At 43.7% G+C, this 15,963-nt stretch overlaps 1 protein-coding gene across 1 annotated transcript; it reads right to left on the reverse strand.

Annotated features, from left to right (window-relative positions):
• Window positions 1–8,591: 8,591 nt before the first annotated feature.
• Window positions 8,592–9,708, reverse strand: LOC114887609 (olfactory receptor 476-like). Its single transcript, XM_029209396.1, is given in 3 exon segments — window positions 8,592–8,993; window positions 8,996–9,102; window positions 9,105–9,708. Coding segments are annotated over 3 exon segments (1,113 nt in total).
• Window positions 9,709–15,963: the final 6,255 nt, after the last annotated feature.

The raw sequence follows: 15,963 nt of genomic DNA on the forward strand, positions 1-15,963 counted from the left end.
ATTTGTGCCCTCTCTGAGCATACATGCCTCAGGAGCCACCCCATGGTCTCCCATATCCCCTCTCTTCCCTCTGCTGTGACACCAGCCATGTCCAGGATATAGGGACTTCTCTTACATGAGCCTGAATCTTGGAATGAAAAGGAGCAGACTCACTACGGACTCGTGATAGACGTGAACACGGGTGAGAAATACACTTTCTGCTGCTGTGAGCCAATGAGATTTGGGTGTTGTCTGTTAATACAGCAGCCTCAGCTGCTTGATATCTTCTTCCAGGGCAAACTTCTTCTCTTGGTTGTAACCCCAGTTCTATCTCATCTCTCCTAATTCAGATGGTCCATGCTTCTCGGTCCAGGCTCCTTCCTGTTTCCTCTGAGAAGTCCTTTCTTCACACTTACTGAGCCAGCATCTAGCTAATTGACCTAAGGCAATTTTCTAAAACTGTTTTGACTTTTAGTTAAAAACATTTTTTATTGAGATATAATTGACATACAACATTCTATTAGTTTTAGGTGTACAACATAATGATTTAATATTTGTATATACTGAGAAATGATCACGATGTCTAGTTAACATCTGTCACCATACGTAGTTACAATTTTTTTCTTGTGATGAGAATGTTTAAGATCTACTCTCTCAGCAACTTTCAAATATGCAAGACAGTGTCATTAACTATAGTCACCATGCTGTGCATTACGACGTCCCCATGACTCATTTATGACAATTCATTTCTTTAACATGAGGAGGTTCTGGTTGTTAGTAGCAGGTTCTACACAACCCCATTCTTTCAAGCCTGATTGACAAGTGATATGAGCACTTCTTCAGCTGAAACTATTTCTCTATTAACTATCTCTGCTCACTTTGTGGGGTGAGATGGGAGAAACACACAGCATTAGAGCCCAGGCTTAATGTCACTGGTGGGAGGAAGTGAGGTGATGAAGTTCTGTTTCCATGGGAACAGAATAGAGTCTCATGGTAGTTTAAAAAAATAAATTGAACTTGAGCTTGGAGATCATCTATATCCACATAGTTTATCTATTGGGACTGAGAGCTGAGACTTCCTATTTGGCAACATGACTTAGCTGATTGTTCCCAGAAATTCAGGCCTAAGAAGATGTGATTGTAAACCAATAAATAACTTCACTGTTTGCTTCATGAAGTTCCTGCAGGCCAATTTATCTGAACAAATAGTTTGCTTCTCTAGGCAAACATCTCTCCTATTAAGACTGTAGATCACTCACTTGGGTAAAGAATTTTCTCAACAAACAGTAGTTTACTTACCAAGATTTGCTTTCAGGCCCTTCCCCCTTCTGTCAATCCTAAACTATAATGTCACAGACTTTGTCCAGCGTCCTGATCTGCTCCTTGATGTGGAAGATCCACCTTAAACCACTTGAATCCAGACCCCCCAAATCTATAAATATTTTCCATTGATTTCCTCCTATTGAGAACCACTAAGATTCTGTATTCTCTCTTATTATAGTAAGTCTAATAAACTTAGCTTTGGTCAAGAAACAGGTTTTCTGGTGGTGTTTCAAAGAGTTATCAATTGACAATCCATTCTTTACCCAGGGTGACTGGGGAGCATTTTGCTTCCTGTTTTTGGGGGAGCCATTTTGCTTTCTGTTTTGGCCACCTGATAATTGAGAAGAAAAGCAGAGTTACATTACCTGTAAGGCAGGTTACCCCATCAGTATATGTTTTATCAATACAAAGGTTCATTGGTACTGCCAAGTGAGTTCAGATTTCATGTGGATATCAGGACTGGAAGTGACCTTCCTTAGATCATATTTTCTAAATACTTCCTTTTGCACAAGGAAAAATTGAGGTCCTGGTTCAATAGACCCTTCTCTGATTTGGGGGAGAGATGCTACTTTAAGCAACGTCACTCCTTCTCCAAGCTCCCCATTTATGATTCAATCAGTGAATCACTGCTTGTCCACTCTTGAAACCAGCGTGGACTTGCCTTGGAAGAAAAAGTGGCTTCATTATTTGTTGTGACTCACAAAGAAACTCTACACTAGCATTAGGATGTAACTCAGGAAGGGGATGATGGAGAGGTAACTGGCTTAGGAAATTGGGGCTTTCTTTTGTGGCAAAAGGAGTGGGGCCAGAGCAGTGGCACCAAGGGCCCTTTCATTTCCTAATTTTTCCTGCCCCTTCTGTCCCTTTTCTTTTTTCCTCTTCCAAGTGGCTCTTCAGGTGCTCTGTAGGAACTGAAAACTCCTGGTAGGAGTCAAGACTCTATGGGATTAACAGAAAAGCTGGGCCTTGGTGGGAAATAGGAAGAAGTTCTCTGAATTTTTTGGAAGCAGTAGAAATGTAAACTTGTATACTTTTCTGCAAAAACCCAAGGGGTTTTAGACATTTGAGTAGAGCATAGGCTTTGGAATCAGCTGGACCTGGATCTGCCATTGAACTATATTTGACCCTGGATTTCTTGGACTCTCAATTTTCTCATATGTGAAATAGGCATAATCTACTCATAGAATTGTTATGAGGGTTAAATGAAATAGTGTGTATGTGGTGCCTCCCAGAATTCTTGGCACGTAATATATGTTCAGTAAATATTAGCTATTAATGATCGTTATTGGGCAAATGCCTCCTTCAGGGAGCAGAGTGTTTCATAAAGTCCCGAGCCTTATAGAATAACAACTGGTATTCTTTTTATCTTCTGCTATCTAAAATCCAAAGAGGAAGAGGTGGAATATATATAAATACATATGCCTTAATTAATGTGCCCTGATTAACTACCCAGCACTGCGCTAGGCTCAGTGGGGGATGAAATGAAATATGAGCTTTGGTTCCTGCTTCAGAGAGCCTGCAGTTCAGTTGGGGAAGCGAGATACACAGCCAGATAGCAACGGTGAGCAGAGTTTGTAGGAATGTAACTCTGTGGGAATAATTCAGCACCGTCCCAGTGACAAATGTGCTTGTGTTTGTATGCGGTCCTGGGAGTGGAGAGCTAATGAAGAAAGGAGGCTGGTGAGGAAACAGGTGCTGGAACAGAGTACGCTTCACTGCAGCCTCTGAAGTGCTGTCTTTGGCCACTGTCTCTTATCAGGGACAATAGAGCTGTGGAGGAGAGGTCAAGGTCAGGTGCCAGAATAGGAGACGATGGGTCTTTAAAAGAAGCTTAACTCCAAACATATTTTGTACATAAGCAGGAGTCTGGAGGGATCTGAAATACCCCTTTCTGAGTCTGGCTCCTCACAGGTTAGGTTTGACTTCCAATGGCCTTAAGGACAAGGAATCTGATATTTGTCTTGTCCCCAAGGGTACCACCTATTGGTCTAACTTTGTGTCTGACCCTGATTTCACTCATGATGCTGTCTTTCTTATCTTGACCTGGGTTTTGAAATCTTATCGTTCTTCTCCTGGTATTTGGCCTTTGACTCATCCTTGGTTTAGAGTTACTGCGCTCTGCGAGATCTGAGTACTTGTCTTGGCTCTGTCCTGCTACAGGACCTCAGGGTTTAGCCCATTGTTTTGAGGCTTCGAGAGCTTGGCTGAGCCTGTATGAACACGATGGTGCCATTGAAGAGGGAGATGACAGTAAGATGAAAGTCACGGAGGGAGGGAGCTTTGCTTTGGGCTTTCAGGGGATGCATCCTTCTGGTCATGACTAGGATGACAGTGACAATGGAGAGGGTAAGCAGAACAACGGAAGAGGATGGCCTCAGCCTTGGCAAGGTCAGCACAGGTAAGTTGGAGGTTAGGCAGAGAGGCGGAGGTCGCAGAAGTACTGACGATGCTGGAGCCACAGAAGAGCAAGATGAAGATGCTATTTTGCATGACCACATCACTGATACCAGCAGCCAATGCCCTTTTAATGCTCAGAATGAATAACCCTAGAAGAAGTGGGGAAGCTGGTATCAAGTGATCATCTACTCTAAACCATGCTATATGCTAAGCCTTTTGCCATATAAGTATTTAATCTTTACACAACTTTCTCGTTTACAAATTAAGCTAGATTGTACATGGCAAAACCAGATTCAGGCACCAGTCCTGTCTGATTCCATGACCCATATAGCTTCTGTTTCACCTTATGCTCTCATGAATCTACAGTCTTCTGTCTCAGGATTTCTGGTTCATTGGGAAAGAGAAAGAAGGAAATTTGGGAGAGTGATTGGGTGGCTAAGGAGGTAGATTAATTACCCAATAGCTCTGGGTTGTATTTAGGAACATGTGATTTCTCAGTGACAGCTAAGCCTGGGGAAGAGGAAATGAGGGGTGAGCATGGCAAGTGAGTTGGCTTTAACCATGGGTTGTGATGATCACACTGAGTGAAAACTCTGGCTTCCCCCAGGAGCTCCACTGTGGAGACTCAGTGCTGGGGCTGCCAGGGCAGCGACCCACATTCGGGCTGAATGACTGAGCCCAAGTCTTGTGACTGTGGAAGTCAGAAGGCGGAGAGGCATGAAGGCAGCGATGTCAGATAGGAACCACTAAGAAATTTTAAACATCCCATCCTGCCCATAAGTCCTCAAGTCTGTCTCTGGTCTTCCTTCTTGCTTTGGTCTTCTAAGGCACAGTTTGAGAGCCTGCCAATTTTGCTCACATCACTTGTGTACTGACAACTTTGTAAATTGAGTGATTGGGTCATTTTTATAAAGAATTGCAGTTTTGAGCTTCAAAGAGCATGTGAGTAGAACAGCAAACTGTCTGTTGGATGCAATAGTAACACCCAAGGGAACCTGCACTGTTCGGACCCTGAGGTCCTGCTTCAGATACAGACACAGTGTTTCCTGGGCATAGAGTTTTCTGGGTGATAATGACTCTGGAGGGCTGGCCTTGAAACTTCAGTCTCTCAAGTTATCAAACATCATACTTTATGAGCATCTTAGAGTAGAAGAATGGGGTCTGAGATTGACTGGTACCCCCTCCATGGAGCAAATTCATCTTTACAGAGCTTATCCACACACTGCCTATGAGCCAGGCTTGCTTCCCATCTAACTCAGCTTCTTGGGACTGGCCAGTTTCTCTGAGGTCCCGGAGAGGGTAAGGATGAAACGGGGTCTATGACACTGGTGGGGGGTGTGGACAGTATTCAGGATCCTGTGGAGAAGGCAGGGTGGCCACACCCTAGCGGGATCCATGAATCTTCTGAAGGATATCTGTCCATCTCCCTCTCCTTGAGATACTAGTTTCCTCTGGCCAGCTCCAGTTGGAGATGCCCTTAGACTGTCTTGGATTCTTTCTCCAAGGGAAGGCCCCTGTCTTATCTAATTTTGGCTCCTTGCATCCTGCCCCAAGTTGTCTCTGGAAGTGATGTCTGGAGAGACATTATGCTTGGTGAGTGAAGTTATCAGCCACTGGAGAGCTTGAGTTTTCCACCGAAGATCCCAGTGCCAGGGCCGACTCCCCACTTCATTACAATGTCCCTCCCCCAGAGACTTTTAGGGTTAGTTTAAATGAGTTTGAGAGCCTTGAGAACAAGATGAACATCCAGGAGATTCAAAGCGATTTATCCCCCCTTTCCATCTGTAAACAGGAGATTTTAGGGATCATCTCTATTCTACATAGGACAGACCTGAGGCCCAGCAAGGCTGACCAATTTTTCTCAGGTGCTGGAGCCAGTCATTGGTAACAGTAAACACTCATTCAACACTGACTGTTTGCTTGGACTGTGATCCATTGTAGCCCAGTGCTTTGGCTGCCTCTCTGGGACCACAGACTGGTCTTCCTTTTAGCACCTGTGGCTTGATCTGCCCCTACCTTTGGCTTCACTTCCACCCAATGGAAAGTTCTAGATCTTCAGGTACTGGCTGGGCTCTGGGTGCTCTAAAGATGTGTAAATAAAAATTTAATTCAAATGCTCTTGAGAGAGGTAACACTTTGACTTAATTTCCAACAAACATTCCAATGACTCCTATTGGGTTCTATGCCAGATGGTTTTAGGTGAAGGGAGAGGGGAGGAGAGGGCTGGGTTCCATTTGGAGAGGGCAGTATGTGGGGGGGGGGGGCTGAAGGAATTGGATGCGTTGTCTCTCTGGAGAAACTTTGCCATGTCACCAGCTGCTCCTGCGCTCACACCTCTGCCTTGTCTTCCCTCCGTTCCTCTTAGGCTACTCACCTATCAATTTTTGGGGAACCTGTTCATTTCTTAGTCTGTGACTAGGTTGTCTAGGGCTGTTGGCAACATGTGCTCAGGAATTGGTGAAGTTAGAAAGCAGAGTCTGAGTTTACCAGGGCAGTGAAGGAGGGGTTGGCACCTCCCCTTCTCCATTTCTTGGTCCTCTGCGTCTCCTTGGCCCTAAGGGAAATTATTATTTAAAGAAAACTTTCTCATTAAGCAAATGGCTTATTTTCATGAAAAGACTGCAGTTCCTAACTTCCTGAGTCTGAGATGGAGTATTGCGGAGGTGGTAGGGGACCGGCTGGAGCCTGCTCTAGCCTTAGCATGTGTGATGGTTAATTTTATGTGTCAACTTGGCTGGACAAAAGGATGCACAGATAGTTGTAAAACATTTCTCAGTGTGTCTGTGAGGGGTTTCCAGAAGAGATTAGCATTTGAATCGGTAGGCTGAGTAAAGAAGATGGTCCTCACCAATGTGGGTGGGCATCATCCAGTCAGTAGAGCGCCTGAATAAAACAAGAAGGCCAAGGAAGGGTGACTTTGCTGTTTTTATTTGAACTGTGGGACCTCCATCTTCTCCTGCCCTCAGCTATTGCTGATCTTGGTTCCCGAGGCTTCAGAATCTCACCACAACTTACACCGATAGCCCCCTGGTTTTTAGGCTTTTGTTCAGACTGAATTACAGCACTGTCTTTCCTAGTCCTCCAGCTTGCAGACGGCAGATTGCGGATCTCAGCCTCCATAACTGCACGAGCCAATTCCTATAATAAATCTCCTCTTATATCTATCTATCCATATATATCCTGTTGGTTCTGCTTCTCTGGAGAAGCCTAGTACAGTATGTTAAGAAAAATGACCTCAAACCTGTACATAAAGCCGGGAGGTGATTCCAATATCGTCACTAAGAATTGATCAACAGGTTCAGCCATGGATTAATTAGTTTTCTAGGAAAAAGTTTCACTTTGACATCTGTGAAGTTACAGGTGAATGATTTATCTGACGGAGATGCAACTGCTTCTTTGTCTTCTTCACAGGCCTCAAGCCCAGCTGTATTGCCCTTAACCCAACCTGCCTATACTCCCCTTTTTTCTTCCCCATCAGGATCTAAGATGGTCAGGTTTTGTTTTTCCCTCTTCCCCATTTATATCATCCACATTCTTTTTTTTTTTTTTTTTCGGTATGCGGGCCTCTCATTGTTGTAGCCTCTCCCGTTGTGGAGCACAGGCTCCGTGCGCGCAGGCTCAGCGGCCCCGCGGCATGTGGGACCCTCCTGGACCGGGGCACGAACCCGTGTCCCCTGCATCGGCAGGCGGACTCTCAACCACCGCGCCACCAGGGAAGCCCCATCCACATTCTTAATCCCATGCTTTTTCGCCCTCCCTGGCTGATTCATAAACTGAAGTAATTCAGTGGATTAAGGAACTCAGAGTTAGAGGTAACCAGGCAAAGCATAAAACACATTTACAACCCATCTCCTGTTACCTAGGATTCCCAGGTTGGCAGGAATGTGGGGACACTGCCATACATGGAACAGAGTTCAAGCCAATTTTATTTGAATCCCCAAAAGATACTGAACATCAGTTGACATCTGGGTTTCACAATAAATTCCACCTCCTTTTCCCCACTCTTAAATTAGTAAGACTGATTTCTGTTACAATACAAGTAGGGTTTTGTCTAAAAACGTAAAGGTAATTTGATTTTGATTGAAGAAAGTTGTATGGTCTTTCAGCCTTTAATTTTGTTTAATTGGCCATTTACATAGAAATAATAGCTCATTACTGCTTTAGAGCACCTTTTGGGCCCTGGCTAATTGGAGCCTCCACTCTCTCCCACAAAGTCGAGTGACTACTGTCTCCTTCCTATACTCAAACACCACATGCATTATTTCTCCAATATCATGTATTCAGACGGGCAACATTCCCTGTAGAGCCTTGCAGGGAAGGTTTCTCCTGTTGAAATATGTCATTTTCACTGTTTGGCATTCAATGATCCTTGCTACATGTGGGAACTCTCAAGACAGGAAGAATATAGAATCTAGCTCCCACTTCTGAAGTGAAAGAAGGTCCTATTTCCACCTCCCAGGGCTTTGTACAACAGAAATGTGCATGTAGGAGCTCAGTGGATGTAAGATATCCATGCTAGATGTAGTTAATATATCAAGAGATGTAGAATAGCTACGTTGCCAGACAGGTGAATGCTCCTGCTTAGGACTTGAGCTTCAGGGAATGATGGGAAGGTCTAGGATCAGTTAGAGATGATACACAGTTGGATGCTCTAGAGGGAGGTGTGGTGGCTAGTGCAGGTGGCTGTGTCCCGCAGCTGAGTTGTGTTGAAAGCTTGGGACAGCAGTGCTAGCTGCAGCCATGGAGAGTGCCCAGAGGTGATGCTTCCTATGGTGCTATCCTGCACAGACTACTCTTGTGGCAGGCTCTTAGCTGTGCCTTGCCTCTCTTGGTTCTTGTCCTGGCGGGGTTCTCTAGGCTTCTCTTCTATCTTATGGCTACCAGATACTTTTCTAACAAATTACTTTTCTGCTTAGCTTAAGAACCCTAACTTGTGCAGAGGCCTTGACATCTTTATTCTTTAGGCTGTAGACCAGTGGGTTCAGCATGGGGAACACAATGGTGTAGAACACAGAGAGGATCTTGTTACAGGCTGAGGCAGTTTCAGGGTTGGGTTGGACATATACAAGGAATACAGACCCATAGAAAAGGGAGAGGGCAGTGAGGCGGGAGGCACAGGTGGAGAGGGCCTTGCGCTGGGCCTCCAAGGACCTCATCCTACAGATTGTGGCCAGGATGTACGCATTCGAGACCAAGATGACTGAGATTGTGGGGACAGTGACCAAGGCAGAAAAGATGAGCAAGATGACATTGGCCATGGTTGTCTCTGAGCAGGCCAGTTGGAGCATGGCGGGGGGATGTCACAGAAGTAGTGATCAATGATATTGGGACCACAGTAGGGCAAGATGAAGGCATTCCCTGTCTGAACAGCTGAAATGAACACCCCAGCAGCATAGGACGCCCCAGCCGGACACACAAATGCTTGGACATGATGGTGTGGTAGAGGAGGGGGGGGCAGATGGCCACGAATCGGTCATAGGCCATCATGGCCAGAAGCAGACACTCCCTTGTGCCATGGAGGATCATGAGGGCCGTCTGGACCACACAGCCCACGAAGGAGATGGACTGGTCAGTGGTGACGAAGTTGATCAGCAGCCTGGGAGTGAACACGGAGGCACTGCAGATGTCAAGGAAGGAAAGCACACCCAGGAGGAAGTACATGGGGGTGTGGAGGGTGGCGCTGGCGTGGATCACATCTATCAGGCCCAGGTTGCCCACCAGAGTCACAGAGTAGATCAGCAGGAAGACGGCAAAGAGGAGTTGAGTTGTTTTTGGTCTGCGCTGTTTGTGAGGCCCAGCAGGATGAATCCCTTCACTGTGGTGTGCTTCTGACCCCAGGCCATTGAACTGGTGTGTTTCTCGCATGACAGTGAAGAAGAGGAGGAGAAACAAGAATGGAGAAATAATAACATTCTCATCGAAGAGGTAGCCTTTAACATCTACTACAAGTGAAAAGGCACGTGTATCTCTGAGTGGTAGATTGTTCTCCAGATCCCACAGCAATCCCATGATGTCACAATCATGCTTGCGTGCTAAGTGTTCCCTGTCTCTCTTAGGATAATGTCTAAATTCTTTAATCTGCTAGATGTTCTCTTTGAAACACCTCCATGCTCCTCTGCTCTCAGTTTACCCTCTAGCAATTCTGAAAAACTTACTTCTACAAACCTACAATGTTATTGCAAATGTCTATGTCTTCACAAATTCAACATTTTCTTCTTGGAATGTCCTTGGGTCTCTCCAAATCCAGCTTAGAGGTCTGTTCCCTTCCTCTCTCCCCTGAATTTCACAAATACTCCTTTAGTTGAATTAATAGCACCATATTTTAACATAAAGCCCATCCAATATTACTCAGCCATAAAAAAGAATGAAATAATGCCTTTTGTAGCAACATGGATGGACCTAGAGATTATCATACCAAGTGAAGTAAGTCAGAGAAGGACAAATACTATATGATATCGCTTATATGTGGAATCTAAAAGAAAATGATACAAATGAACTTACTTACAAAACAGAAATAGAGTCATAGATGTAGAAAACAAACTTATGGTTACCGGGGGGAAAGGGAAAGGGAGGGATAAATTGCAAGATTGGGATTGACATATACACACTACTATATATAAAATAGATAACTAATAAGGACCTACTGTATAGCACAGGGAACTCTACTCAATACTCTGCAATGACCTATACGGGAAAAGAATCTAAAAAAGAGTGGGGATATATATATATATATATATACACATATATATAACTGATTCTCCTTTGTTATACATCAGAAACTAACACAATATTGTAAATCAACTATACTCCAATAAAAATTTAAAAAAATGCCCATCCATCTTTCCTATTGCATCTTTTTACTCCTAGTAGGAGGAGAGTTACTTAATATCTCAATAATTTGTACCCTGATATCTATCACAGTGCCTCATGTCAATGAATGAATATAAATTAACTATAATTAGATAAGAAAGTCTTCCCACTCAGGTAATGTCAACTCAATCCTTTCAGTTGTTTTGGCCAAAACCTTCTAGCCATTTTTGACCTTTTTCCCCCACGACCCCTCATCGAATCCCTCAGCAAATCATTTTGGCTCTACCTTCAAAAGGTATACTGACTTCCCCCCCTTTTCTGAGAGGCACCATCCTATCTTGCTTGGGTTATTTTGCAACTGGTCTTAGCTGGTGTCTTGTTTCTTTCTCATGAGGAGCAGCCAGGGTGATTCTGTTAACACCTGAAAGTCAGAACCCTCGCGGTGGCCCTCAAAGCCCACTCTGCTAGGCTTACCACTACTCTGACACCCTCTTCACCTCTCTGGCCTCTTCTCCTCCTCTCCCCACTCTCCCTAACCCCGCTCTAGCTACACGTCTCTCCTTACTCCTCTTAGGACACGCCAGGCATGAGTCAGGACCTCTGTGCTCACTGGCCCCTACCCTCGCTTTGCTTCAGTTAGCTGCCACATGGCTCCTTCTCTCTATTCCTTTAAGCTGTGGCTCAGATGTCACCTGCTTGTGCAGCCCTTGCTAAGCACCCTATTTAAAGGAAACTCTCTCCTACTCCAGCACTCACTATTCCTCTTCTCGGTTTGATCTTTTTTTCCTCGTAGGACTGATTCTCTCCTAACATGCTATATACACGTGACTGATTAGTTTATGATCTCTGCCCTGACATTAGGATGCACGAACCGTGAAGCCAGGCATTTTTGTCAATTCTGTTCATTTCTGTATCTCCAGGGACTGGCACAATGTTGGCCCTCAATAGACTTCCCTGGCGGTCCAGTGGTTAAGACTCTGCACTTCCACTGCTGGGGGTATGGGTTTGATCCCTCGTTAGGGAACTGAGATCCCGCATGCCACGTGGCATGGCCAAAAAAAAAAAAAATAGAACATACAGAGTCTTATCAAGGCAAATCAGGCTGCAAAAAGGGTAGTTACTACCCAGGTGGGTGAGTTTGGAATTCCACTTGCCCAAATCAGGTGACAAACATTGGAGAATGTTTATAAGAATTGGGTAAGAAATCCATAGCTTCAACCTAATCATGAGAAAACATCAGACAAACCCAAATCGGGAAGCATTCCACAAAATGCTTGACCAGTATGCCTCAAAACTGTCAACAGCAAGAATGACAAGAATGACCGAGAAACTGTCGCAGATTGGAGGAGGCTAAGAAAATTTAACAGCTCAATACAATGTGGTATCCTGGATTTAGAGACTGGAACAACAACGAAAAGGGACATTAGTGGAAAAACTGATGAAATCTAAATAAAACCTATAGTTTAGTTAACCCTATTGCACCAATCTTAATTTCTGATTTTCAACAGTTGTACTGTGGTCATGTAGAGAAAGATGGATGAAGGGTAGACAGGAACTCTCTGTACTAAGTTTATATCTCCTCTGTAAGTCTAAATTCTTTTAAACTAAAATGTTAAAAAAAAAAAAAGAATTAGGTAAGAGTAGAATTGAAAGATGATGCACTGGGTTGTGAAACTCAATACCACTGGAAGCTGGGGCCTGTGGTACCTTGTTATAGCAGCAGAACCTGACTACAGGAGCTGGTTAACATGAAGGATGTGCTGAACACTCGAGGGAGGAAGACCCATGTTCCCCTCTTCCAGTCTTGAAGCCGTAGCCCAAATCACTGGCTCCACAACGCTCATCTTGAATCTTGGGCAATCATTTGTAACTCCAGTTGCTGTGGGAGCCTCAGGATGAACCTTTTCAGATGGGTGCATGCTTTGCACCCTGCATTGATAATTGTGTGTAGGATCTATTTGTAAGATGACAAGTTTATGTGACAATTATACTATTTAATATGAACTTGAATACATATTTGAATATATACATATTGCATCTGCATACCATTTAAGGTGCTTGAAACAATTAAGAGTATCTAGTTAATTAGACTTGAAATATGGAGAATGATTAGCTAAACTGAATTAACTAAATCTATGTTCGATTAGACTCTGCTAAAATGCAGAAGAGCATTTGATTTACCAAAAATAAACATTTGATTTAGTAATTTTCAGGAGTTGTTTAAATGTTTATGAAGGTACTTGAAGGGCTTGGAAATCAGGTACATTAAATTTGTGATTGTAGTTTAAAAAGTTTAAGAGCATTTAATCAATCATGTTGTATAAATAGTGTTTAAATGTTTAGGAGAATTTGCTCCTATAGAGTTTTTTTTTTGTGACTTTACTTTGAATTATTTAAGAGAATTTGATTTTAAACAGCACTTAAGTTATTTGGGGGAATTTAATCTGTTAGATTTTTGGGCAAAGGAAGCATTAACCAAAGATCAAGTGTGATTATTTAAAATTTTTTTTAATTAAATAATTTATTTACCATTGGCAGTGTTGGGTCTTTGTTGCTGAGCACAGGTTTTCTCTAGTTGCGGCGAGCGGGTCCTACTATTCATTGCGGTGCGCGGGCTTCTCATTGTGGTGGCTTCTCATGTGGAGCACAGGCTCTAGGCACACGGGCTTCGGTAGTTGTGGTGTGTGGTCTCAGTAGTTGTGGCACACGGGCTTAGTTGCTCTGTGGCATGTGGGATCTTCCCGGACCAGGGCTCGAACCCGTGTCCCCTGCATTGGCAGGAGAATTCTTAACCACCGCGCCACCAGGGAAGCCCCGATTGTTTTAAATTTTAACAAACATTACTAGATATATAATTAAATTTATTATATTTAGAAATTGCATTTAACAGCCTAAGAAAAACTAGAAATTGCATTTAATGACCTAAGAAAAACTAAGTTCCAAATTTACAACTCAGTAGAAAAATACTTGAAAAATAAAGAGTGGAAAAAAAGTGAGAATCTCAGGGTCCCAATTCCGTGAGGCCAATTTCTCACCATAGGACAATGTAGATGCTCATTCAATTTTATTATTATTATGATGTTAATCCACCAAAGAGTTTAGGTACCAGCTTACTTTAGTCACACAGTGTTTGGAGACTGTGTGACTCCAGTTGGTGGTCAACTTTTTAGACTTATCAACCAGTAAAGATCACAAATCCACAAAAAATAAATTTACAGATTAAGATATAATCAATTAATAAACGGTTTTACATAATCCTTTCCATGTACAAAAGATCTGGACATTAAAAAAAAGTTGCCTGTAACCCAGCACATTGTGGGAGCTGAAATACTTGTGGATTTGAATGTACCGACGGGGAGAAACAGGAAGGAGCCGCAGGACTGAGAACCTAATTCCCTGAGGAGTGGCGCTCAGGGAGTTCTCCCGGGAGCTCCTCGATGGGGGTATGGTTCCAGTTCCACACTTGGTGATGTGACACTGGCAAGTCACTTGGAGAAAGCTGGGTCCTACGTGCTCATCCGCAAAGTGCAAAGGACAAGTCTTGGCTGGGCTTTTGGGGTTCAGAGATGGTAAAAACAGAGGTGCTTTGAAAAGAATGAGGTGCTTATAATAATCCTGGGTGATGGTGGAGGGAGGAAGAAATATTATGATGGAGGAAACAAATATTTGTTGAGCCTCTGCTCTGTGCTATTCTCCAGGCTAGGTGTTCCCCTCCATCCTGACCTCATTTGAGAGGTGAGTAACCTGCCTGAGGTCCCAAATGGATGAACTGATATTGGAAGCTGGATGGCTCCAGGGAGAGCAACTGGCATAACCCCCTCTTCATCGGAGGGAATCATAGCCTCAGGAAAGAAGGTAAATAACACGAGCTAGGGAAATTACTTAATGAGAATCAAGAGATCATATAGGGTAACCAGAGAAGAACAGTGAGACCCAATAGTTCAGCCAGCCTAAATCAGATGTCTAAACCAGAAATAACTCGGGAGAACAGAACATGTCCTAAGTATAGTATGAGGTCCGTACAAGAAGACTTTTTAAAGGAAGTAATTGTTCTCCCACCTGGTTTCCAGTCACAGATTCTAGCTCAGCCATCCAATTATAGGAGGATCCTAAACTCTCACCGTTCACCCAGCCTCCGAGGGTGAGCCAGGCCACCTGCAGAGGACTCAGACTGTCAGTTCTTGACCTCAGTGGCAGGTCTCTTGGTTTCCAGAAGGGAAATCAGGACCCCCAGAGCATCCAGACCCTGAGCACACACCTTTCGCGGTCTCCCCAGCAATGACACAAGGCAATGCTACTCTGATCCTTGTTCTGAGAACTAACTCAGCTGGGGACTCACCAAGAGGGTACATGAAAATGTTGAGTGAATCAATTTCATTGAATTTTTGGGTGGATGGAGGTACAGAAATAAGAACAAGGGGATTGTCTTTCAATTTTAGTTTTTGTTTTTGAGTGGAACTGTGTTTCTATGGCACAAAATTCAGAAGGGACTACAGTGAAAATAAGTCCTCCCTTCCTGCCCCTTCTGATTCCCCAGTCACTCACCTCTCTTCCTCAGAAGCTACCAGTTTCCTGTGTATTTTTCTGTTGTTAGTCATTGCTTACATGAGCAATACGTGTACGTATATACCCTCCTTTCTCTTTTAAAAGATACAAATGGTAGCAAACTATAAACATTGTCCTGCATCTTGTTTTTCTTTTTAAACAACCTATTTTGGAGATCTTTCAATGTCAGTGATTAAATGCTGCCCATTTTTCCCCCCAAAAGATATTTCATGAACGTCTCTTTTAAGAAGTCCCCTAATGAGGGATATTTAAGTTATTGCTTCTCCTTTACAGTCACCAACAGCGCCTATCTTAAAGCAACTTTGGGTTAAAACAATTTGGAATCCAGAGCCATGAAACCTCCAATAAAAATTAGTGTGCAGTCTCTGACTTGGTTTTCATGCAGAGAACTCGCAGCCTTGCTGGACTTTCCTACATTTCCTTTTTGGGGGAGAAGAAAATTTGTGGTTCTCAAAGGGACCCTGCCTGGTTTTCTCTTGCTTCATTTTTTTTCCCCTCCCGGCCAGATGGCACAGATATTCACAAGCTGTGGTCACTGATCTTTAGCACCTGGTTACCAAACAGAGATGGCACACCTGTAGCATCACAGGGTGCTCCTTAGAAACGCAGAATCTGGTTCCTCCCAGCCCTCCTACTGAATCAGATCTGCATTTTAACAAGATTCACAGTTGATTCCTATTCTGGTTAGAGTTTGAAACACTCTGGCTAGCAACCCGAATGGATCCAGCTCTTGCGTGAATTGGATGCTGGTGGAGAATGACAGAGGTGAGGGGGGTCCTGGTCCCCATTTGTAAGATTCTGTGTTGAGGCTGATTCAGAAAGTGACCACACATTTGGTGGGAACATCTGAAAGTGACTTGGGAGGGCTGATGAGGGGATTGTCATGAA

Source organism: Monodon monoceros, unplaced genomic scaffold, assembly GCF_005190385.1.
Source record: "Monodon monoceros isolate NGI ecotype Baffin Bay Population unplaced genomic scaffold, NGI_Narwhal_1 Super_Scaffold_7, whole genome shotgun sequence".
Lineage (NCBI taxonomy): Eukaryota > Metazoa > Chordata > Mammalia > Artiodactyla > Monodontidae > Monodon > Monodon monoceros.